Source organism: Gobius niger (genome assembly GCF_951799975.1).
Source record: "Gobius niger genome assembly, chromosome: 5".
Taxonomy (NCBI): domain Eukaryota; kingdom Metazoa; phylum Chordata; class Actinopteri; order Gobiiformes; family Gobiidae; genus Gobius; species Gobius niger.
Genome location: NC_136856.1, coordinates 13,735,188 through 13,756,601, shown reverse-complemented (window position 1 = coordinate 13,756,601; position 21,414 = coordinate 13,735,188). Strand labels below are relative to the sequence as shown.

General features: G+C 41.2%; 1 protein-coding gene across 2 annotated transcripts; it reads right to left on the bottom strand.

The window, feature by feature from the left end:
- Nucleotides 1–3,487: 3,487 nt before the first annotated feature.
- On the bottom strand, nucleotides 3,488–21,381 carry jakmip1 (janus kinase and microtubule interacting protein 1). Of its 2 annotated transcripts, XM_079556389.1 has the most exons (25): nucleotides 20,862–21,377; nucleotides 15,982–16,285; nucleotides 15,276–15,608; nucleotides 14,684–14,845; nucleotides 13,756–13,968; nucleotides 12,662–12,775; nucleotides 12,430–12,576; nucleotides 11,921–12,109; nucleotides 11,434–11,493; nucleotides 10,136–10,264; nucleotides 9,865–9,993; nucleotides 9,706–9,789; nucleotides 8,995–9,057; nucleotides 8,773–8,871; nucleotides 7,950–8,051; nucleotides 7,821–7,874; nucleotides 7,692–7,757; nucleotides 7,547–7,615; nucleotides 7,391–7,468; nucleotides 6,070–6,279; nucleotides 5,439–5,504; nucleotides 5,240–5,316; nucleotides 4,531–5,061; nucleotides 3,987–4,192; nucleotides 3,488–3,627 (listed from the first exon to the last, which is right to left on the bottom strand). In XM_079556389.1, the coding sequence occupies exons 2-22, from the start codon at nucleotides 16,135–16,137 to the stop codon at nucleotides 5,266–5,268; spliced, it is 2,574 nt and encodes an 857-aa protein (XP_079412515.1). In that variant the 5' UTR covers nucleotides 16,138–16,285; nucleotides 20,862–21,377; the 3' UTR covers nucleotides 3,488–3,627; nucleotides 3,987–4,192; nucleotides 4,531–5,061; nucleotides 5,240–5,265. The 2 variants fall into 2 exon arrangements, with proteins under 2 accessions (XP_079412515.1, XP_079412514.1); XM_079556388.1 differs by having other exon boundaries at nucleotides 7,821–8,051; nucleotides 20,862–21,381.
- Nucleotides 21,382–21,414: the final 33 nt, after the last annotated feature.

The following is a 21,414-nucleotide window of genomic DNA, read 5'->3' as shown; positions in this document are numbered from 1 at the left end:
TAATGATATTAAGATCGTCCTCTGTCTTTTTTGTTAGCTCTGAAACCAAAGCTGCCTGTTCGTTTATTTCTTGCTGCTGCCTGGCTCCATCGATCTCTAACCTACAGATTTGCTCCTTCACTTCGCTTCTCTCTTTCACGATTTCTTCTTCCCTAACTTCAATGTGGTCTCTCAGCTCTTGTATCCTCTCCGCTAATGCTCGGTTTTCCTCATTCAGCGCTTGGACGAGATCATCCGACCCAACACTGAACCTAGCACTGTCCTCCAAATTTGTAATTTCACTTAGAACATCTTTAGAAGAATCCTCCCCCCAGCCTGTTTCTCCCCGCTGCTGTTTGAGCTGTGATTTCAAACTTGCATTTTCCTGTGTGGCCACCTTCAGTTGCTCATGCGTCAGCTGCAGGGCCACCTCAAAGCGATCACGTTGTTCTTTTATAAAATCAAGATCTCCTCCTAATCCCAAGCTCCGGTAGGCTTCCCTCAAGGCATCCGAGTCCTCCCCGGGACTCTCCTCCAAGTTCAGGACGCCGTTGTAGCACCATGTCCCCATTCTCAACTCATCTATGGTCTCTGCGGTGAGTGTGAGGGATTGGAAGCTGGGGTTGGCTGTAGACCCAAAGTTGCCAAATAGAGTTTGCGGTCCATTTGTGGCTAAATATGAGGTGTCAGATTTGGCAGCAGAGGAGGGATCCACGGGGCCGTTTTGAGAGCTCTCTGCTGTAGCCTGGTGGTGAGCTGGCAGAACTGCAGATAGACTTGGCTTTTCCTCATCGCTGATATGAACCTAAACATAAGAGCAGTAAGAATTTTACACTAAAGGAATATATGATACACCCTACAAACATTAACTCTAATTGAAAAATGACATTTATTACCCACTCTATCAGTGACAAATTTACAGTAGTTTAGAAATGATAGAGATCAGCATGTACTCACAATGAAATTTGACTGTCAACAGTTGTGTATCGAGTTATTAATAGGACTGGGTACAGTTGAATCCATTTCAATATCAGTACTTGGTACTTGGTAATACCTGAACGATACCTTTTCCCATGCCTAGTACTAAAATATTTGTCATACAGAACCATAAAACCATCCCTTCTATTTAATTTGTTTTCCATTTGTATCATTTGTTTGAGGTGAAACAACCAAGAAACTTTCTCTCATTACAAAAAGGCAGAAAAAACATTCTTAACTTTTCTTCCATATTCTTCCCTAATTTTTTCCCTAAATTTCCCCCAGTTTTTTCCAAATTCCTCTTTTTATTTTTTCAACTTGTGTTTCACTTTTTTATCTTGATGATCAACACCACCAAAATTTGCATATAAAGATTTATATTTCTTTTCGGTACCTGCTTTGATTATTTTTTCGACACCAGTAGTACCTAAACCTTTTTTTTTTTTTTTATAGGAGACAGGTATCGCTTAATGGTACCCAGCCCGTTATTAAAATGTATTATTTAATATTTTAATATTTATTTATTATCTTTAATGTACATACAATTACTTGAAAAGGAAAAACGGCTAAGGCTTTTATTTATTGTTTTACCACAGCCGAAGTTTCAGAATAGCTGGTCGTACTTCGTCAAATTATATTCTATCCTTATCTTTCTATGTTATGATATATGTTTTTATATCATGTGTTCACCTTTTGTATGCACACATCTGTGGCGTTTGGCAGGTGGTCAGCTGCGTCTCTAAGGCAGTGCTGTAGTCTTTGGTTCTCTTCTCTCTGCTCCTCCAGCTCCTCCTCCAGAGACTCTTTGGACAGGCTCAGATGATGGATTTCAGACTTCATCTCTTCCACTTTGCAGCCTAGAAAATGGCCGTTCTCCTGGGCCTCATGTAGCTGCTCCATGAGTGCTCTGTGCTCAGTCGTGGCCTTCTCTTCTCGCTCCAGCAGCACCCTGAGGTCCTCCTGCAGGCTCAGTATAAACCCCTGGAGCCTAGTCTGGTCTGAGTCCTTCGATCTATCGCTCTCATCGCCTAAACACTTCCATTGCTTCTTGCGTTCCTCCTTCTTTGCCTCTTCTCCTTCCCCCTCTCCTCTCAGTGAAGGGAGCCTTTCCTGTTCCTCCCAGTGCGTTACAGAACCTGCCGTAATTCGGACTGGCACCATCATGGCTATACCAGTGGCCGCAGTCACTGTCATGTCCAGGAGTTGTTTTTCCAAAGTGTAGATTCGGTTTTGTAGTGCCTCCTCTGTGTCCCGACTCAGTTTGAGCTTGTGCTGGAGTTGGCTTTTGAAGCTCTCAAAGTACTGAGATTGACGAATCATTTCATCCTCTTTGAGCTGTAGCTGCCTTTGACAGCGCTGCAGCCGCTCCCTCCAAACTTTCTCCACCTGCTCCTTCTCCCGACTCTGAAAACAAACCAAAAAATTTCACATAGTTTTTTATGTCTTAGTTGATTCATTTTCTATATATGAATGAATATTTTGTTCTGCTTGAATGAAGGCAATAATAATAATAAATTAAATAAAACAACATAAACCAGTCCTGTTTTAATATTGGCATTTGAGAGAGCGAGAGATCTCATTAACTTCATTATCTTATGGTCAGAGGTGTACATATACAGTGGGGGAAAAAACGTCTATGTGAAACTGACCAAATACTTTTTTCCCCCACTGTATATAACAATTTTTACACTTTAACTTACATACAGTTAAGCATAATAGTATATATACACTGTATAACTGTATGTATATTAGGGCTGGGACAAAACATTGAATCGGATTTGGATCGCAATACTTTGTGCTGCAATACCAAGTGTCGATACTTTTTCAAGTATCGCAATACTTGTGTTTGTTTTCCAGTAACAGCACTTTGTTACATTTTATGTTAATGCACCTTCGATCTTAACACATCAAAAACTGTCAAATGTCATTGGGTTTATAAACTTTGGACACATGGCTGTTTTTTTTTAAACACATTTTAAGGTAGACTTATTACAAATTATAATTACTATTGCAATACGTACTGGATCGGCCCCTGAATATCGGGATACGGAGCGGATCGTGACAAAAGTGGATTGCCCCAGCCCTAATAAGATAAGATAAGATAAGATAAGATAATCCTGTATATACAGTATATAAATACAGTATACAGTATATATCTATATTCATATATACAGTTATATACAGTTAAGTATATCTATGTAAGTATAACTATAATTAAGTTATACTTGCCAGAACTTAAATATGGAAAGTATGAATATCTATTAGACGAGTAATGTTGTATAAATACTCGCCACAATGGCCATTGAGCAAAAGGTTCATGTCAAGCAAAGCCTTGCAGACAACTCATGTACCAACAGCAAACTTTGGTGGACACTTTTCATTCATTCATTCACACTGTGCTTATGATGTACAATTTAGTATGCAGGATTTAAAATATTGGTGATGTCTTTCGCCCAAGCGTACAATTGCTGAGAACAGAAATAATAATAATATATATGACAACCAATGTGGACATCCATAATGCTTACCATGGTCCTTACTTCCTCCCTGAGCATGTAGAGTTTTTGATCAAGTCTCTGGGAGTGTTGCATGCTGGGTAGCTGAGATGTAGCTGCTAGCTTATAGAGCTGAAGCAAAAGTCTCGTCTCGGACCGCTCCAACTGTCTGATCCTAAAACCCACAAAACAAATGAGGTCGAGTTGAGCTGCAAGTCCAAAGGATCAGCTCAGTTCATTTGCATAAATTAAGATAATACATGACAAACAGGCTGATACTTGAAGAGGTCATGTTTCTCATCATCTGAACACTTTCTACTTACAGAGTGAAGACACAGACACATGGATGTAAAAAGGCTCTTTGTAGCAGTTAGCTCCTGGAAACATGTTGACAGCAGCGGGCTCACAGAGAAGTGTGCACCGGTGCGAGGTGTGTGGGGAAACGTGATATCAGCTGGGCCAAAAGTGGGGGTATCGTTGCAGGTGTGTGTGTGTGTCTATGTGTCACTGGATCCTCCGCAGCCAGTCACTCACCTGCTCGAAAGAGAGAGAGCCGGCTGAACGAAAGAAGTCTGCTCGAAAGCCTGGAGACGGTTGCTTTGCAGGTCTGGACTGGCTGCTATTCTCTCCTCCATCGATGAAACAGAAGAGCTCCCAAGATCCATTAAGTCTGGCTCAGCCATGTAATCCCGTGGCAGCCTTCTTTCCGATCGGAGAGTCTCTGTTGCAGCATGCACTCACTACAAAGAAAAAGAACACATCTCGATAAGCCATTACAGAGACAAAACGACAAAAGCGAACACTGTTAAAAACACTGAAATGGAGCTATCTATTATTAAGCATGTCAACAGCTTGGTAGCAATGACTGGGCACCGGCATCTCTCGGGTTTCCTTTCCTTTCTGACCTCCTACAGTACAGCATTTCACCAATCCTCCCAATTTAATATGTAAGCCAGCGAGTAAAGTTAGCTAAAGCTTAACTGAACAAATGCCAGAGATCACCACAGCCACAACAAACTACCTCTTTTTCATATTACTGTATAACATGTGCTCTATTTAACTATGTCCCATTTCTTACCATTTAGTCCACAATCATTTCAATTTCTGTCTTTCTTCAGACACAGTAGCTTTATCCCAGGCCGTGAGGGTCTGTGTTGTGGTCTCCGTAGTGACACCGCAGGCGTTTTGCCAGATTTTCTCCTGATCCGGTCGTCTTGGTGCTCACTACATCCTGGCTCAGTCTTCCACTTTCACTCATCTCTTCTCTCTTTAGCTGCTTCCAGCTCGTCATTGTTTCCCCTTTGGCAGCGGCCTGTTTCTATGTACATACGGTCTACTGAGTCACATGTTTACTTCATAATAAGTCCATTTGTTTGTCACTGGCAGGTTTTGGGGAAATAGACGTCCAAAGCCACGTAAGAAGACATCAGCAAACCCTTAATCTATCTTAGTATATCTGTATATTTATAAATGTCTTAAAAAATTGCGATTTAAGTATCTATTTTCTGCAAAAAGTGCATGTTTATCAAAAAGGCCATTGAGTTTTCAAGAATCAACAGATGCATATAAACTGGTATTTCATTCTCATGTTTTGAGAGACCTTCAAAACCTACAAAGATAAAAAAAATACTCTATTAGTCTATTATTAACCAATGCAACAGTAGTAATAGTTATAATAGTGGTAGTGGTAGTGGTAGTGGTAGTGGTAGTGGTAGTGGTAGTGGTAGTGGTAGTGGTAGTGGTAGTGGTAGTGGTGGTAGTAGTAGTAGTAAATAGAATAGTTTTACCTGATGTTGGTCCACATATGCTCGCATTAAGGCCAAAGTATGAATGCTAAAGAGAAGAACAAAAATAGAAACAAAAACTAAAGGAAAAAAAGGGTTGAATTAATACATAAAAGGAGACAAAAAAAGACAAAATCCATTAACAACATTAGCTAAAACTGCACATGGTTAGTTTGAGATAAAGTTCTTGTAGATCAACTACCTTTTCCTCTATTTCTTTTATTTGTCTCTTTTGCATGTCAATCCTGTCCTCGAGCTCTCTAATTCGCTGAAAGGTAAAAAGACGAATGTTAGATGAATCAAAATGGCAAGAGCGGCATAAAGCAGTCTACTAAAGGCACATATGACTCTGAAGAGTCTTATAATTCTACTTTACTTCTTTCCCATCATGCTCTCTGCCTCTGCACGAGCTGCTATAGCAGCTGTAAAGGAGATTCTCCAGTTGAAAACTACGTATCTACAGTTTCTGTAGATCAATATTAAATTGTTGTTTTTGACAGATCCCAGGGATAGGCATAGTAGATCTGGGGAGGGGGATTTCCTATAAACTAATAACTAACATTGTTTCCCTTTTTGTTATGTTTCATTTAGTCCAGTCACACGGCAAAACTCAAGGTGCTGTGTTAATGTGGAGAATGGATAACATGGATAACAATGAGATTATGGGAGTAAACTACAGTGAGGGCAGGAGAGAGGAGGGACCAAAGGAGTGTGGAGTAAAAGCACAGGAGACACACAGAGGGATACTGCATCTTTTTCATGGAGGTTTGGGCCAGACCAGGGTCAGAAGCAGGATATAATACCCTCAACACCTGAAGTGGTATGATCCTTACCTGCTGCGCCTTCTGTAGGAGCTCCATGCGCTCCTGTAAGATCTGACTGTCATACTGCCGGCTCTGCCTGAGCATCTGCCTCCGCAGCTTATCCACGGCCAGCTGTAGCTCCTCCCTCTGCCGCTCGCCCAGAGACTCGGCGACCGCGCGGCACGCAGGCTCGTCCTGTTGCAGAGCAGTGTGCAGCGTGGCCTCCAGCTCCTGGATCCTCTGCACAAGCACCACACAAAGCACAGCCACACAGGACGTGCACATGCACATGCAGGACACATGCGCAAAGACCAGACACACACAAAGACACTACTGAGACCAAGGCAGAAGTCATCAACACTGCCCACTTTACACTGTGGTCCTTTTACATGCTGCACAGTGACATGGGTTAGACTAGTCCAAAGACACGGGTTACTTTTTGTACTACATCACTATTTGCTGTTGACTAACTCATGTATAAATCAGTGTTTTTCAACCACTGTGCCATGGCACACTAGTGTGCACACCCTTGGGAAATTATCCGATTTCACCTAGTTGTTTTTTTGAAAACAATTCTTTATTATCCGCAAATATGTACTGTATTCGAGAATCTGTGCTGTCTAGTGATTGGCAGAGTAACCATGTAATACTCTTCCATATCAGTAAGTGGCCCCAGGTAGCTAGAGAATTAGTAATGCATGGATGCGGCAGGTTGCGGTGACAGTGGCATTGTGGCTAGCGAGACTATACGGCGTTCCTATTCAAGACACTTTGATGAGAACGACTGAATATCGGCGATTGAGTTGATATTGTGATTTTTTTAAAATGTACCTTGGCTCAAAAAAGGTTGAAAAACACTGGTATAAATCAAGCACATTATATTGGGCATTAACAAGAGGAATACCAAAACTGACCAAATGAAATGGTCAGCATTTGCAACAAGAACAATGTATCTTTTAATTTACTACAATCAATCACTACTAAACACTGTAATGTAAAGACATCGTAAACTGGGTAAAAATCTATATTAACTCATTCTTTAGTTATTCATTCAACAGCCCAGTTGAAACACTTTCTTAGAACCCTGTTCAATATGAAATGTGAAAATAGTGTAGAATACCAAAACAGTTCAATTTGGTTAATCTCATTGGTGTAAAAGATGCAGTATCCCAACAAAAATGTAAAGTACCTTCATGAAAATGTTTATGAAGTCCAGGATGTTCATGTATCGAGCATAGTATGTTGCTAAAGTGATAACATTGTATGGAAAGTTTTACAAATGGAGTATTTCTCCTAATGTGCTATGTTTGAAGCAACATTACCAACATATATTCTATAAATAGGTGCATACCATATAAGCCTGGTCCAGAGCCTGTTTTCTGTAGTCCAACTCCTCCTCTAGAAATCCCTTCTGTTTACTGAACAGCTCCTGTCACAGATCAATGAATAACTTACAGCAGAAAGTGGCAGGATTTTTGAAATGTAGCAACCAGAGTGTGTTTCTCACCTTGTCATTTTCCAAATCAATCATTTTCTGAGAAAGCGCTGCCTCAGTGTTATCAATTTGCTTTAGCCACTGTAAAAACAAACTGTTAGTACACGTGCAGTGGCAGAAACTGTCCAGGGGGTGTCAGTAAAAACGATAGACTGACCTTCTCACAGAGAGAGATGACAGTCCCTGCTTGGATCACAGCAACCTGCTCCTCATTTCTCAGGTTCTAGTTTAGAGTTAAGAGTTGGATTAGAACAAATATATCAATAATTAACATTTATTCACTCACCCCATTATCTCCCAGTATATCCAGCTTCTTCATCAGTTCAGGGATAATGACATCCTGATGACAAATGACTTTATTAAATGTATATAAAGCACTGTGATAAAGGCATATTGTAGATGTAAGTGGTCTCACTTTAACTCCCTGTTGGTGGCAGTATGTCTGTAGGGCACTGCTGCTGTTTTCGGGGAAGGCCGACATGTGAAGATTCAGTGCAGGAGATCTCCGCTCTCTTTCCTGGAACAACAGCAATTCAATTAATCCAGGCTGAAAAATACTGCATCAGCAGGACAGGTCTCTCCTCTTACAATAGTCGTAAACTGAAGCCTTGGTAGTAATGCAGTGTTTGGCAGGTAATAAATACTCAGAGTAAAATGTGCCTGAGTGATAAAGGAAACAATTGGGATGTTACTTACATTAAGACAGAAAACATGACCAGGATCTGCTAAAACAAAGGAGGTGAAAAACAAATACAGGAATGGGGTGCAAAACTTCACACGAATAAAATAAATCTGGACAGGGATCACTGCTGAACACACTGTTCATTGAAAACATCAGTGTAGATATATGTGCTTAGATATAATGGCAATATTTATTATTTACATTTCAAATATTATACCTTAGTAATATACAACACTGATGGTTTGACATATTTCAAATAAAGGAAGAAAATGTGCGTGCAAATGGGATTCAAAATAACCAAAGATGGAAATGTGTGTTGCACTTAAATATGGTTTATTCAAGTAATATACAACAACATTCATGCATCAAAATGAGTCCAGTTCTATGGATGGTGCCAACAGCTGCCATGCAAAACTATAGACAACAATGTGGATACAGTGTATTTTGTGTAGGTTCAATGAAACAATCCAGTCTATGACTGCAAGTAGGTCTTGATTCTGGAGCTGAGGTTGTTGTCGCCTCCTGGTGACACTATGATGGTATTACAGTCTCTTACTTCAAGTTCAAGAACTCTGAACTCCAGCAGCTCATTTTGGTCCCGAGCGTCCTGAACCTCTGCGTGAAGCCTCTTCTCGGCCTGTTGCAGTGCACACATCTATGACAGAAGTCAAGCAAACTTTCACATAATGATATTTTTATTTTTAGATTTACTTTGAACAATAACATTGAAATTATATTGGGTATAAATATAAACCAATGTGAAGAGAGTTGGTGTTACCTTTTCATGAAGATCCTGATTGGTCCTGAGCAAGTACTGCTTCTCTTCAACCCATTTTGAATCCTGTCATAGTAACCATGTCAAATGTTAGAAGAAATAAAGAGTGAATATAAAACATTTCCCGAAAGATACAACATGCACTGTACATTAGCTCAAACATGCAGATGTGATGCGGGCACAATCACCAGACAAGGACAAAGTGAGACAAGCACATTTTTATTGATTTAGAGGAAAAGAACAGACCACCACCTGAGACGAGAGGCACAACAAACTGGAAACGCATGTTTTTGGTGTTAAATGTTTTTGTTGACAAACGTGCTCCAACACCAAATCAGAAAACAAGACATGCCAAGCACAACTCAATATTTTACTGTACTGGATCTGGAAGAAATGCTATTGTTGCTTAGAAAACAATTGACATGATTTGGGAAACAATCCATTTCTCTCAGTGGCTTTAAATTATTTTCTAGAAACAAAAAACACATAGATCCAGCAGGAGATCAGTCTTTGGGACACAGAGCAAAGGCACAGAGAAGAGAGTGATGTCAGACATGCAGGACGTGACGATACATGCAGGAAGTTGTGTCACAGAAAGGTGTGGACATGTTCAGCATAGCGCCAGCCCAAGAGCAGAGCAGCCAGAAAAACATGCAGGACGGCCAGAGAGAGCAAGACCCGCGAGCTCCTGTCCCCCTTCCTGGTCTGTGTTACCTGCCCCCGCTCTGACAGGGCCTTCTCCAGGTCCACAATCTTGGCCTGACAGCTGCTCAGCTCCACCTGCATCTGCTCTCGGGCCTGTGGGAGACAGATACTTCAGTACAAAAGTGACATCTGTTTTAGGTCATTGCCATTGTGTTTTGATGTACAAACCCTGGCCTCACGCTCAGCATCCAGCGTCCCACCAGTCTGTTCCTGCAGGAGGGCGTAGGCCCTCTGCAGCGCCTGGTACTCTCTGGTCAGCTGCCGAAAGCGAAGCTCGGACTCCTCCCGAGAAATATTCTGAAACCACAATGATGAGAACACACACACTAAAGATCACAAATGTGGAGAAATTCAAGGTACTTCTGACCAGTAAGAGTTCATCATTTAAAACATGTTAAAATTTTCAAGCAAGCCTGAAAGGATCAAATTGTTATTTTACCTCTTCTAAATCCTCTTCTGGAGTGGCAGGTGTGCGGTCAGTCAGGTCAGTGTTAAAAGACACAAGTGAAGAGGTTTCAGAGTCTATCGACTCCTCATCAAATCCAAAATATGTCTCCACAACATGCCTCTGTAACAAAGAAAGGTAGAGAATATACTTGATATTAGTTTATTATGTTTGAATAAAACTAGTTTGAAATGTGGGTATTGTACAGCTTTGAAAAGAAAAAAGAAATCAATTTACTATTTTCTTTCTCTTACCATCATGTTTATAAGTCATTTCCTGACAACCAGAAAAATACAGACAGACCAGGGCACATAAGCAGATGAATGCAGAAAAATAGAGAATCAGCAGAAAGTACTCTGTCATGTTGCTGATGAACCAACAAGGTAAAATGAATCCAAAATGTCAGCGTCCAATGTGCAATAAACAATTCTCAAAATCAAGTACCATCCACCAAGTGTCATTCAAAGGATGACAGCACTTAAAGTCAGAGACAGTGCGCAAGAACAAAACTACAAAATGTAAAGCTACAGCCTCTTCATCGAGATGACAAAGTGGTGCAAAGTGAAGATGAGACTCACATCTTAAACCCCACCCTTAGCAACCTCACAGCCCCCAGTGGATTCATCCCAACACGCACTAACAGCAGCAATTACCTGTTCCCTTACACAGCTACTGTCACCAAAAAACCACAACATTTTTCCCCTCATGTCAAGAATCTGATATTTTGATCAGCCCTTTCACATAAATGGTTTGAAAAGATCTAATTTGTCAAAAGATCATTTTCTATGCAATTTTACAGACAGAACTCATTGACCACAAGAGCAGAGCAGGCAACACCAGGTTTCCACTAAAGATAATTTCCAAAAATCAATTGAAAGCAGTCCTGTTGTAAGCTTAGACATTTTCAAACACAACATGTGCCTCTCAGCGATTTGTTCTCAGTCATCAAGAGTTATCATAAAGTGACAAATAAATTTACGAATCCCAAAGATTTGATCCCAGATTCCATCACTGCTTATATTGTGTTTATAGCTCGTTTTATCAAAGAAAATCACAGCAGCGACAGCAGTTGTATGGAGCCTCACTAGCCCAGGAGGAGACGTATGTTTGAACAGCTTGATGCGTCTTGTTGTGTAGCGTGCTGTCATTAAAGTCCCATGAGACCAATTACATTAAGAAGACAGCACCAACACACACAAAGGCACACTGGCACTGGAACATCAGTCAGGTTGAGGAGTTGCTTAGCACAACAGTGTTTTACCCAAAGAACAGAGAAACCAATTCACACTCACTTTAGGCATCTTCACTTGCCTCCGCTTGGTCTTCATGGTCATAGCCAATCTGTCACGTTCCTACAATACAAACAAATGCACAAGAGACTTAAAAAGCAGTTGTTTTTTTTTAACCATCAGCTTTATGGTTCGTACTATGTTTTTTAAAATAGTTTATATAAATATTTATCAAAGCAATGCGATTTATTAGTATGCTTGATATTATCTTACATGATACAAATATAAATGAAAAATACATGAAAAGTAAATATTTGTAATTTCTTTTATGATTCTGTGGTTTTATAATATCAAATATGTATTTATGAAATGCTAAATAGTTAACAATAACTTTATAGGTCATTAACTAAATTAATATAAATGCTTGAAATATATATGTAGTGTTGTAGTTGTAATGCATATTAACAATAGCACAACTAACACTTTTTCTATAATGTATAAATAATGCTTGTGTAACACTGTAATTGAAGGTCAACAGGAGTCGTCAGACCTGTGTGAGCTCGTCGATGATGCCCCGCTGCTCAACCACCTGCAGTTTGAGAAACTCCACTTCCTGTTCCTCGTGGGCGTGGCTTAGGTCGGTCAGGGAGCTTGGCCTCTTCAACTGGGACTGATGGGACTGATGGGACTGATGGGGCGGTTGTTGCGGTGGGGGCCGAACAGAGGCAGCTTTCTCCTTCTGTAATAGAGAATATGACAAAAAGTGATTATTTCTTCTTTGTATATTAATAAAAAGGTCACATTTAAACCATCACAGTATTGCAATAGGTTATCAATAAAAAAATGCTGCACTAAACTTTGTTCAGACACTTTAACTTGGTGCAAAATACTGTTTGGGAAAAGCTAATCACTCATGATTTCTTAAGTAACCATATATCTCATACAGATTTATGGCTTGATGGACAAAGACATGGACTTCAGTGCTATTGTAAAATGTTCTGAAAGTCAGGGGTTTCATGTTGTAGAGTATAGAGTTTTGTGTTCTAAAAAAAAACTCACCATCTCAGCATTTTCGCGGCTTAGGTTCTTGAGTTTCTCTTCCATTCGCTGCAGAGTTTGCAGGAGGTCATCATTTTTCTTGGACAAACGCTTGTTCTTCTCAAATATAGGCTTCATTTGGCTCTCGGCCTCTCTTACTCGCTTTACCTTCACATGATAAGAAACAAAAACACAATCTTTAAAGAACGCAAAAGCATTTGCTGAAGTCAATTAATTTATCTGCATTGCTCACCAGTTCATTTCTCTCATCGGCCAAAAGTGCATTTCTGTCTTCCAGTTTCCGGATCATACCATGCAGTTCAGCTATTTTCAACTGGAACCTCCTCAAGTCGCGCTCGTCCACTTCCTGAACAGCAGGGGGCAGAGGAGAGGAGGAGGAAGACACAAACTGAAAAGGGGGTTGTCATGCAGGCAGTGACACACATTCGGGTTTGGAAGTGGATGGAAAAGATGAAGTGAATCAGATGTAAACACTTTTCAACCATGAGTGGATCTATATATATTTAGACTAGTGATCCTCAAACAGTTCATAAGCAAAAGTGCACACCCGGAGAGAATATTGGCTTTCCGAAATAAAATTAAAAAAATATAAATACTATATAAGAACAGTTGGTAGCAATTGACTTCACAGCACAGTAACAGCATAGAATAGAAATAGCAAGACACCTAAAAGTGTAAGAAGTAAAGGCACATCAGAGGGAGTACAAGATTGACAGAAGCATCAGTGCAGCGTTTGGAGCAATGCGTTTGCTGTATCAGACTGTAAAGAAGACAAGCTCTTGATTTACCGATCTATGTCCCCAACCTCACCTATGGTCATGAGATCTGGGTCATGGCTGAAAGGACAATATCGCAGATAAAAACAGTCGAAATGAGTTTGCTTCGCAGGGTGGCTGGACACACCCATAGGGACAGGTCACCCGGGTGGAACGAGAAAAATGAGTCTGTATTTTCTCAGTAATATAATGTAAACAGGGCAGTGAAATGCATTATCCCTCTAGTTCTCACATCAACCCAAAACATGCACAAAAACTGAATCCTACAGCTAGGTGATTCTGACTTTGGGTCTTGCCAAAGATATGGAGCTGGAACCCCAGATACTGCCTGACCGCTGCGGCTGCCTACTACTCCTTACAGGTTGCCCCAGCGCCATTTAAGGATGTTTTGAACACAGTTTTACGATGGGGGCAATAACGTATACCTTATCAATATTATTAATGTGCTGGAAAGTCAAGTGCAGCCGAAACATTAGCCAAAATGTAATTACTTCACAAGATGTGCATCGCCACTATGAAAATCAAAGATATGTGCAGCATGCTGAAATACCTGGTTGTACTGCAGCTCTGTGTTATCGCCGAGCCCAGGCACCACTTCTCGCTTGGGGCTGCCATGGTTGAACTTTTCAGCCTCTCGTACCTGCCCCAGCTGCTCATCTAGAGCTTCTTTCTGGAGCTGCAGTTTCTGGGCATATCCCGCCTGCGCCCCCAATTCTTTCTCCAAGGCACACATCACACGGTCCTTAGCTTTAAGCTCATCCATCTACAAAAAGTTTCAGAAAAATACACAAACACTGTGTGCATTATTGGACGATACATTACTTTATGCTTTCCTATTATTCGCAAAATTAATCACCTTAAGATTCAAGACCTAGATTCAACTAATACATTTAAAATGTGTTGCCATGCTACAAGAAATGTTTTTTAGAAAGTATTTCATTCCAACTTTCTCAAAGCTTTGTTCCGGCTGTGTTTCTACCATGTCTCACACTTCTCACAAGTTCCTCCACGACTTCCCCTCAGTACTTTGTTCTTTTAACGCTGGTATTTCCTGAAATGCCTTGTTGCATCAATCAGAGTTAGGCAGTCTCACTAGTTTTCACACAAGAAGTCACCTTCAATATGATTAATATTCTAAATCTGCTATATGCAATAGGGCTAATCAATGACTATATTGAAGTAGACTGAAATAAGCACCACGTACAACAGATAAAAACATCTGAGGAGACTGGGTTTAACAATAACCTTTACTGGCCACATGATAATGCATTTAAAATGAGTTTAGCTACAAGCAACTTGGGCAGCTGAACTCTCTCCGTGCCCTGCTCACTTTTGCCCTGTGGCACCTTGTGTACACATATTTTTAGATATCGCTCTATATATAGTGTCAACTTGATTTCACTTCTGTGCTTTCCGTGCGGCAGAATTGATAATAAACCTGAACTTTGTGAGCACCACCCAAGCACTGCAGTCCTCACCAGTCGGCGGATGTCTCTCTCACAATCCCGTTTGATGCGGTGCACTTCATCTTGGTGCTGTTGGTAGGCCGTGCGCAGGTCAGCAGCTTTGGCCTTATCTGCCTGGAGAGCATTAGCCAGTGCCTCCTCAGCCTGTTTTCTGGCCGTCTTCTGCTCCTGGATCTGGAATGATCATAGATAAGTAAAGCAAATGTGTTAAGTGTTTGAAACAGAACATACAGCAAAACCTCTCATTCAACTACATATTGAATCATGAATGGCCTTCGACACAAAGCGACTTTAGACAAACAATGGCTTGGCAAGAGTCTGTTCCACTGTTTCCTGTTTTGCAGAAATTCGTTTACAAATGGTTGTATAGTCCCTTATCAGCAGTTGACCTAGACACTTGTATAGACACACCCTGCTTATTCTATTTTTACATTATTACGAAAAAGAGAAAAAAAACACACATTGGTACACGAACAATCACTGAGAAAATTATGCATATTATGTCTTTGGCTCATATTTCTCTAATGGAAAACTATAGTACTGAACAGCTCAATTTACAATCATATTAATATTCTATTCATCATTATTAATCCTAAAAACGTACTTCTTGTTGTAGCTTGATTCTCTCTCCATCGAAAGCCCTTCTGGCCTCCTCTCGCGCCTCTCCCAGCAGTGCATTTTTTAGTTTGTCGGCCGCTCCATCCCTGAGAGCGTTGACTAGGGCCTGAAGCCTCTGGACCTCCGTGTCCCGGATCTTTATAGCACGGGCCAACTCCACCTCATGCTGCCGAGCCAAAGCTTCACGAGCAGCAGCTCCTTCTCTGAGTTTCTCTTCATGGAGTTTGGCTCTGAGGTCTGTGATGGCGACAACGTGTTTGTGTTGTTCAAGCTCGCGTGCCTGGCGCTGGTCCTGCAGACGCTCGCGGAGCTTACACACCTGAGGCAAAAAGAAATAATAATTATCATACTTGAAGGAAACCAGTCTAAAACACAATAAAGGGTTTTTGAGACGTAGAAAAAGTCTAAAACACACAAATTATATAGACTGATAGAGAAGTTGCTAGTGCGCACAATCAATGTCTTTGCAATATGATGCAGTATCTTAGTATGCAATCATTTTCTAAATATGTACTCATATAAAAGCACTTTTGCATGGTAAGTCACAGGCATCGAGATACAGCAATATTTATATTCAACTATTTAGAATCTATAGATGTCACCTTGCATCATGGCATAAAAAACATGTATTCATTGGAATTGTGCTCCTCTTTGATAATATTATTATTATTTTCTGTAACTCTTCTGCTCACCTTGGCTCGCTCTTGCTGCAGCTCGAGCTGCGCATCTAAGAGCTTGGTCTTCAGCTCGTCGGTGGTGGCCTGAGCAGAGTCAGCCATCACCTCGGGTTTCTCTGACTTCCTCCCCTTTTTAGAGGGTTGGGCCCCGGGGGGTGTGGTGGATGACATAGCAGTCCGTCTGCCTGAGCGGGGCAGACATAGAGGTGGTCGGTGTATGGTAAAGAGACCAGAGTCAGAAGATGCTCCTCCGCCCTGCTACACTCATCAGGCACATCATCAATACTGGTGCAGCTGAGGTTACATTATGCTGTCTGCCCTCAAAAAGGATCTGTAAAGAGACAAACCACAAACAAGTTAAAATGTTTCACAACTTCTAAGCACAAAACAATAACAGCAAAATCCTGGGGATAAGACTCTATTTTGGGGAGAAATATTTATACTGTGCTTTTATATCGTTGTCCTGTTTTCAAAGACACATGGACCAGCACTGACAAAACTCATTTATCACTGTCCAGTTCTACTCCCTGAACTGTGCTTAGAAGCTCCAGTGGGCAGAGAAATGGGCCTGGCAAATACACCTTAGTCCCCCGTCCAAACTATTACATTTTTTCATAACATTTTATTTGTATTGTCAAAGTGTTTTGTTGGACATGTTTAATGAGCTATGGTAGACTTCTCTATAGTGCTCAATGACTGCTAACCCAATGAACATACAATCTTTCTGCTGACTATTAAATAAATAATGTTATGATGAGAGAGCTGGAGCATTAAGATCACACGCGTCCCATCGTTTCATCCATGCACAACACTACACATTTATACGACACAGATGGCAGAAATTGTTACCAAGGCAACCCTTGGTCTCTAAAAACTAGATTTTTCTTTAAGCAAAGCATGCTGGGAGTGAAGAGCGGCAAACACACAGTAATGAGCGAGTGCACTTTTGAGTAAAACACTTAACCGTGCACATGATTTTGTAATCTGCTCTCCTATCTTGCAGCTGAGGTTGACTGCCAGAGAGAAATGCACTAAGGCAATGGGGGCAGGACAGCCCCTTTCACATGCATAGCTACACAGCTAGCCTTGTTAACACCAAATGGACATAACAAACTAAAGAATAATGATAAATGAGGTGAAAAGAGCAACAGAACACACCCCGTCAAACGATGTAGCTTTACTTCCACAGTGCAGTAGTGTCTGTGATGTCACTGTCTCATTTAAATAGGCAAACAAGAAGAGAATTCCCTCACAAAGAAAACATTGATGCAATAACTAGAGACTGACACAGCATGCATCTATTCACATCTGCACCACAAGTTACACAAGTTTTAAAATATATTTAGAGCCTTTACGACTGACATTTGCAGCACAACATTTGGAAACTGCACTTTCAGCAATATTTACTTCTGTATTCAAAACCTACTTTAGAAATGACTATATAACTATGTGTAAACAAAGATAAAACTGAAAATTATTTCTTGGGAGCAGAGTAGAAAGCAAGATCATCCTTCTCAAGTCATGTGGCTCCATGTGTGTGCGGGCTTGGCACCTTGGAGCAAAACACATTTATAGTTCAGGGGAAAATAGGAATGTTATACGGGAAATGGGACACTTTTATTGGGGCACCCACAAAACAACATGGGTCTGGTTGTCATCAAGCAGATTGCTACCGAGGGTCAAAGGATAACCACAGCAAGTCATGCATTTTGTTTGGGAGCTCAAAAACAAAGGTATTAGAAACATAATTTATAATGTTTAGTCAAACACATAACTTAAAGTGATAGTCTGTAAGTTTGCAAAGTGAGGAAAGATGGAGTGAAAATTGAAAGTAAACAATAAAATTCCTCCCGTCTTTAACCAGAAATCCCTTCTTCGGTTGCAAAATGAGGAGAGCAGGAACAGAATTTTCAAAAGTAAACGATCAAGCTCCTCCCCCTCCTCTCCTGATTGGACCTGACAGGCTGATTCACAGGAAAAGCTCATCTCATTGGTCAACACAGGAGGATACTAGACTCTGATTAGTTGCGGAGATCCCGGCGGAAGGGACTTTACAAAAAATAACATATATATATTATTACTTACTTAACATCAAAAAGCAAGACCAGGTGATCGATTTTGCACATTTTATAAAATGTCTAATACGTTTAGACTTCCAGACTATCACTTTAAATGTAAATATTGTTTTGTTTTACATTAAACTGCATCAAAACAGGCTTAAAATACTAAATCAGGACAAAAACAAGGCTAAAATTGAGGAAAGTCATGACTAAACTAATCAGATGAAATTGATTTTGTGATATATTGTGGCTTCTTGTGACATGGATATTGTGTGGCCTATTGTGCTTTAACAATAATTAGTTCTGAACACTATTTAGAGGTGCACCCAATGTGGCCGATAATCCCCTGTGTAAGACAAACAATGGCATTAATTCGACTTGTAACTAGTGACTGGATAAAGGACATTAGTTGCACAATCAAGATAATGGCTGCTTTAAAAAAAAAAAACTCGTCTGGGCCAAAGCCACAAGCCCTCAGCACCACGACAGCAGAGTAGCACAAGCTGTTATAGGCACGGGCCATATGCAAGTGCGTTCTAATGACAGTTCAGGCTGCAACTTGGCAGGTATTTACTGTATGTGTGTTGAAATCTGAAAAACAGGCAGAGGTGCAGCAACTGTCACAGATATAGAGTTTCATGGCTTCAGGGAGAGACATTGTCAGTGTGCAAATGTAAGCTCCATTAGACTGCTAGAAGAATTGCGGTAATAGGATAAAACTGTTATTCATCAACAGGTTGGTAATCTATTTCCCAGCTACTGTGGGTTCATTTGGTGGCACAGGCTGTTGAGCCCCCATAAGATTAGGACAAACAGACTGAGCGTTACGTGCCGCACATTCCAGCCAGTCAAACTCGTAATTGAGTGTGGGATTATGCATTATAGAAAATGTGATAGGCTTTGAATTATTAAGACAGAAATGCAAACATAATTCAAGGTATTGTCATTTGGGGCTCTGCAGTAAGTCAGGCAGGACTTGCATTGGGGTTCTTAGTTTGGAACTTTGGATGCACTTCATCTTGATGCAACCATTTCATCGCTCAGGCAGGACAGGACTGAAGAGGAAGGGAAACTTATATCGCTTTTCACATGAACCGAGTCAAACAATTGCAGCTTTGTGATCAGATTTTGCAGCTCTGACCCATTCTTTTTTTTTACATTAGGAAAACATGACTCCATGTTAATTAAGTTTGTTTAATAGAAGTTGAGAGCTCCTTAGCTTTTAACCAGCTCTAAACAGTCCCCTCAAAAGCACAAGAGACCACACGCATTCCCACTGAAGTCAAAGATTAACTAGACAGACTTCAGAGGGAGCTGAAGCCTCATAAATAGATAAAAAGGTACTTGTCCCGGTTAAAAATCAACAATCAGGGCGTGGAGCCACTCTGGCACACTCCCTACATGTCTGCTACAATGCCCAGTGAACATTGATAGTATATGCAGCACACCTTGTGATCATGGGAGCATTACAAGCAAACCAAAGCTGTGTGCAGTCAGAACTGGTCTGGTCACAGTCTACTCTAGACCCACACTCAGACAATGATGCTCCACTCAGTGTGAACTTCCCAAAGAGGTCAAATAACACAAGGCAAATGCACCGCTAGAGAAACATATGACCCAAAAAAACGACCATGCCAAAACAACAACAGGGCACTGACCTCGATGGCTAGTCAAGCCAAAAGAAACAAAATCTTGCCTGTTTGTGTCACTGTGTTCAAAATCTTCTTAACTTTCTCAAAACCGCTGCTCATGTCTGCCAATCAAATACAAAAGAATCACACGTGTTGTTAAGCTTGTCATACCAAGCATATTTCTTGTTTTAAAGCAGCTTTCTGCGAGTTGTGACCACATGCCACCACAGTGCATGAGTATGACTACTTATCCTTAAAGCAGCTTAATATGATATGTGAACAATTGGGTTCAACACAAGGCACTATTGAATATTGTAAAATTAGGTCAGTAAACGTTTTATTTCATAAGTGGATGCAGAGGTGCCACTGCTTCATATTGTTGTTGTTTTATTCATTAAAGATGCTGCAGGCCCATGGCATGCCCTAAAGTAATGACTGTGCAACACATGCGGGCTGTTGTAGGGTAGATTTACAAGACAAAACAGCAGATGAAGCCGATTAAGGTTGAGGCAATAAATGACACTTGGGTAGAGTGCATGGTAAACCTGTGGCTTGATGAAGAGGCTGTGAGACCATAGTGCAGTGTGGTCAGTCTGTAATGAGTTAAATGTAGGGAATGATAGAGGATGCTTGCCCAGTTTGCCAACCACACCCCGCAGCAACATGCAGCATCCTCCGGCCATTGGCCCTGTGTCCTTGCATTGGAGTTACTACTGGGATATGTCAGAAGCTGTATTAAGAAGGTGCTGAGATAGGTTTTCTTAAGGTGTGCACCCTAAGGCTTTAACAGATGTACTAAATTCAACCAGGGGCCCCTATTCCTTGGTCTGGACACAGGAGCAGAGCGTCGCTAATGCAGCCTAATGATAATGTTATCAAGTGGACAAATGCAGCGCAGAATTGAATCTCTTGACGGGTTATATTACCGTGACGATGGATACTTCCTCCTTCTGCCCATGCAGAGTGCAGACGATCTGTGACATCAGCGCAACATGCGCTGCAGCATCGTTCACTCACTCATTACACTGTTGTTGAGAATCAGCTGTAGGCTCTTAAGCACTGTCATGAATAACTACAGTAGCATATAATGAGGACATCATATAAGACAGGCTACAGTAGATCACCAGCCCTTGCTCATTCGCCCGTACAATCTTACGGATGCATCAGCAGCCTATAAATGGGATCTCTCAGTGGGGTTTATGACAGAAGAAACCTACCTCAATGCCCAAACGTTCCGGCTCACAAATGATGCACAAGTTGCTGACAAATTCACTCACATCCAGGAAAAGAAGTAGGGCTCGGTGTAGAAGCGGCGTTAACACCACACGTTAGAAACGCACTGCCGAACAAAACGCGGCTTACAAAGTTCAGACTATTGAGAGTTTTCATCAGCTGACAGAAGAATCGAAGTCATATTTAGTCCAGTTATCAACAGCGTGTATGAGTCCAGGTTTCTCCTTTGCTCTCACTGCACGCTGACATTTTTTGCTCCCGCCCACACGCACACATTTTACAGCCCGCGCAACGTCATCCCTTCCTTCCTCCACCACTGCATCTACTAGTCCAAAAGACAACAAATGAAACTGGTTTAGCGACTGTGCAGTGCGTAAGACGTGTATGAAAATTCTCGGCGGGCGTCGCCGGCAGCGTGCAAGAAGCGCGACACCTGACTGCGTGGACAAGAATGACACCGCGCACGACAAATGCGTGTACACGCAGCTCCGGGGCGCGTCAGCACGCACGCCAATTCTGCCCAA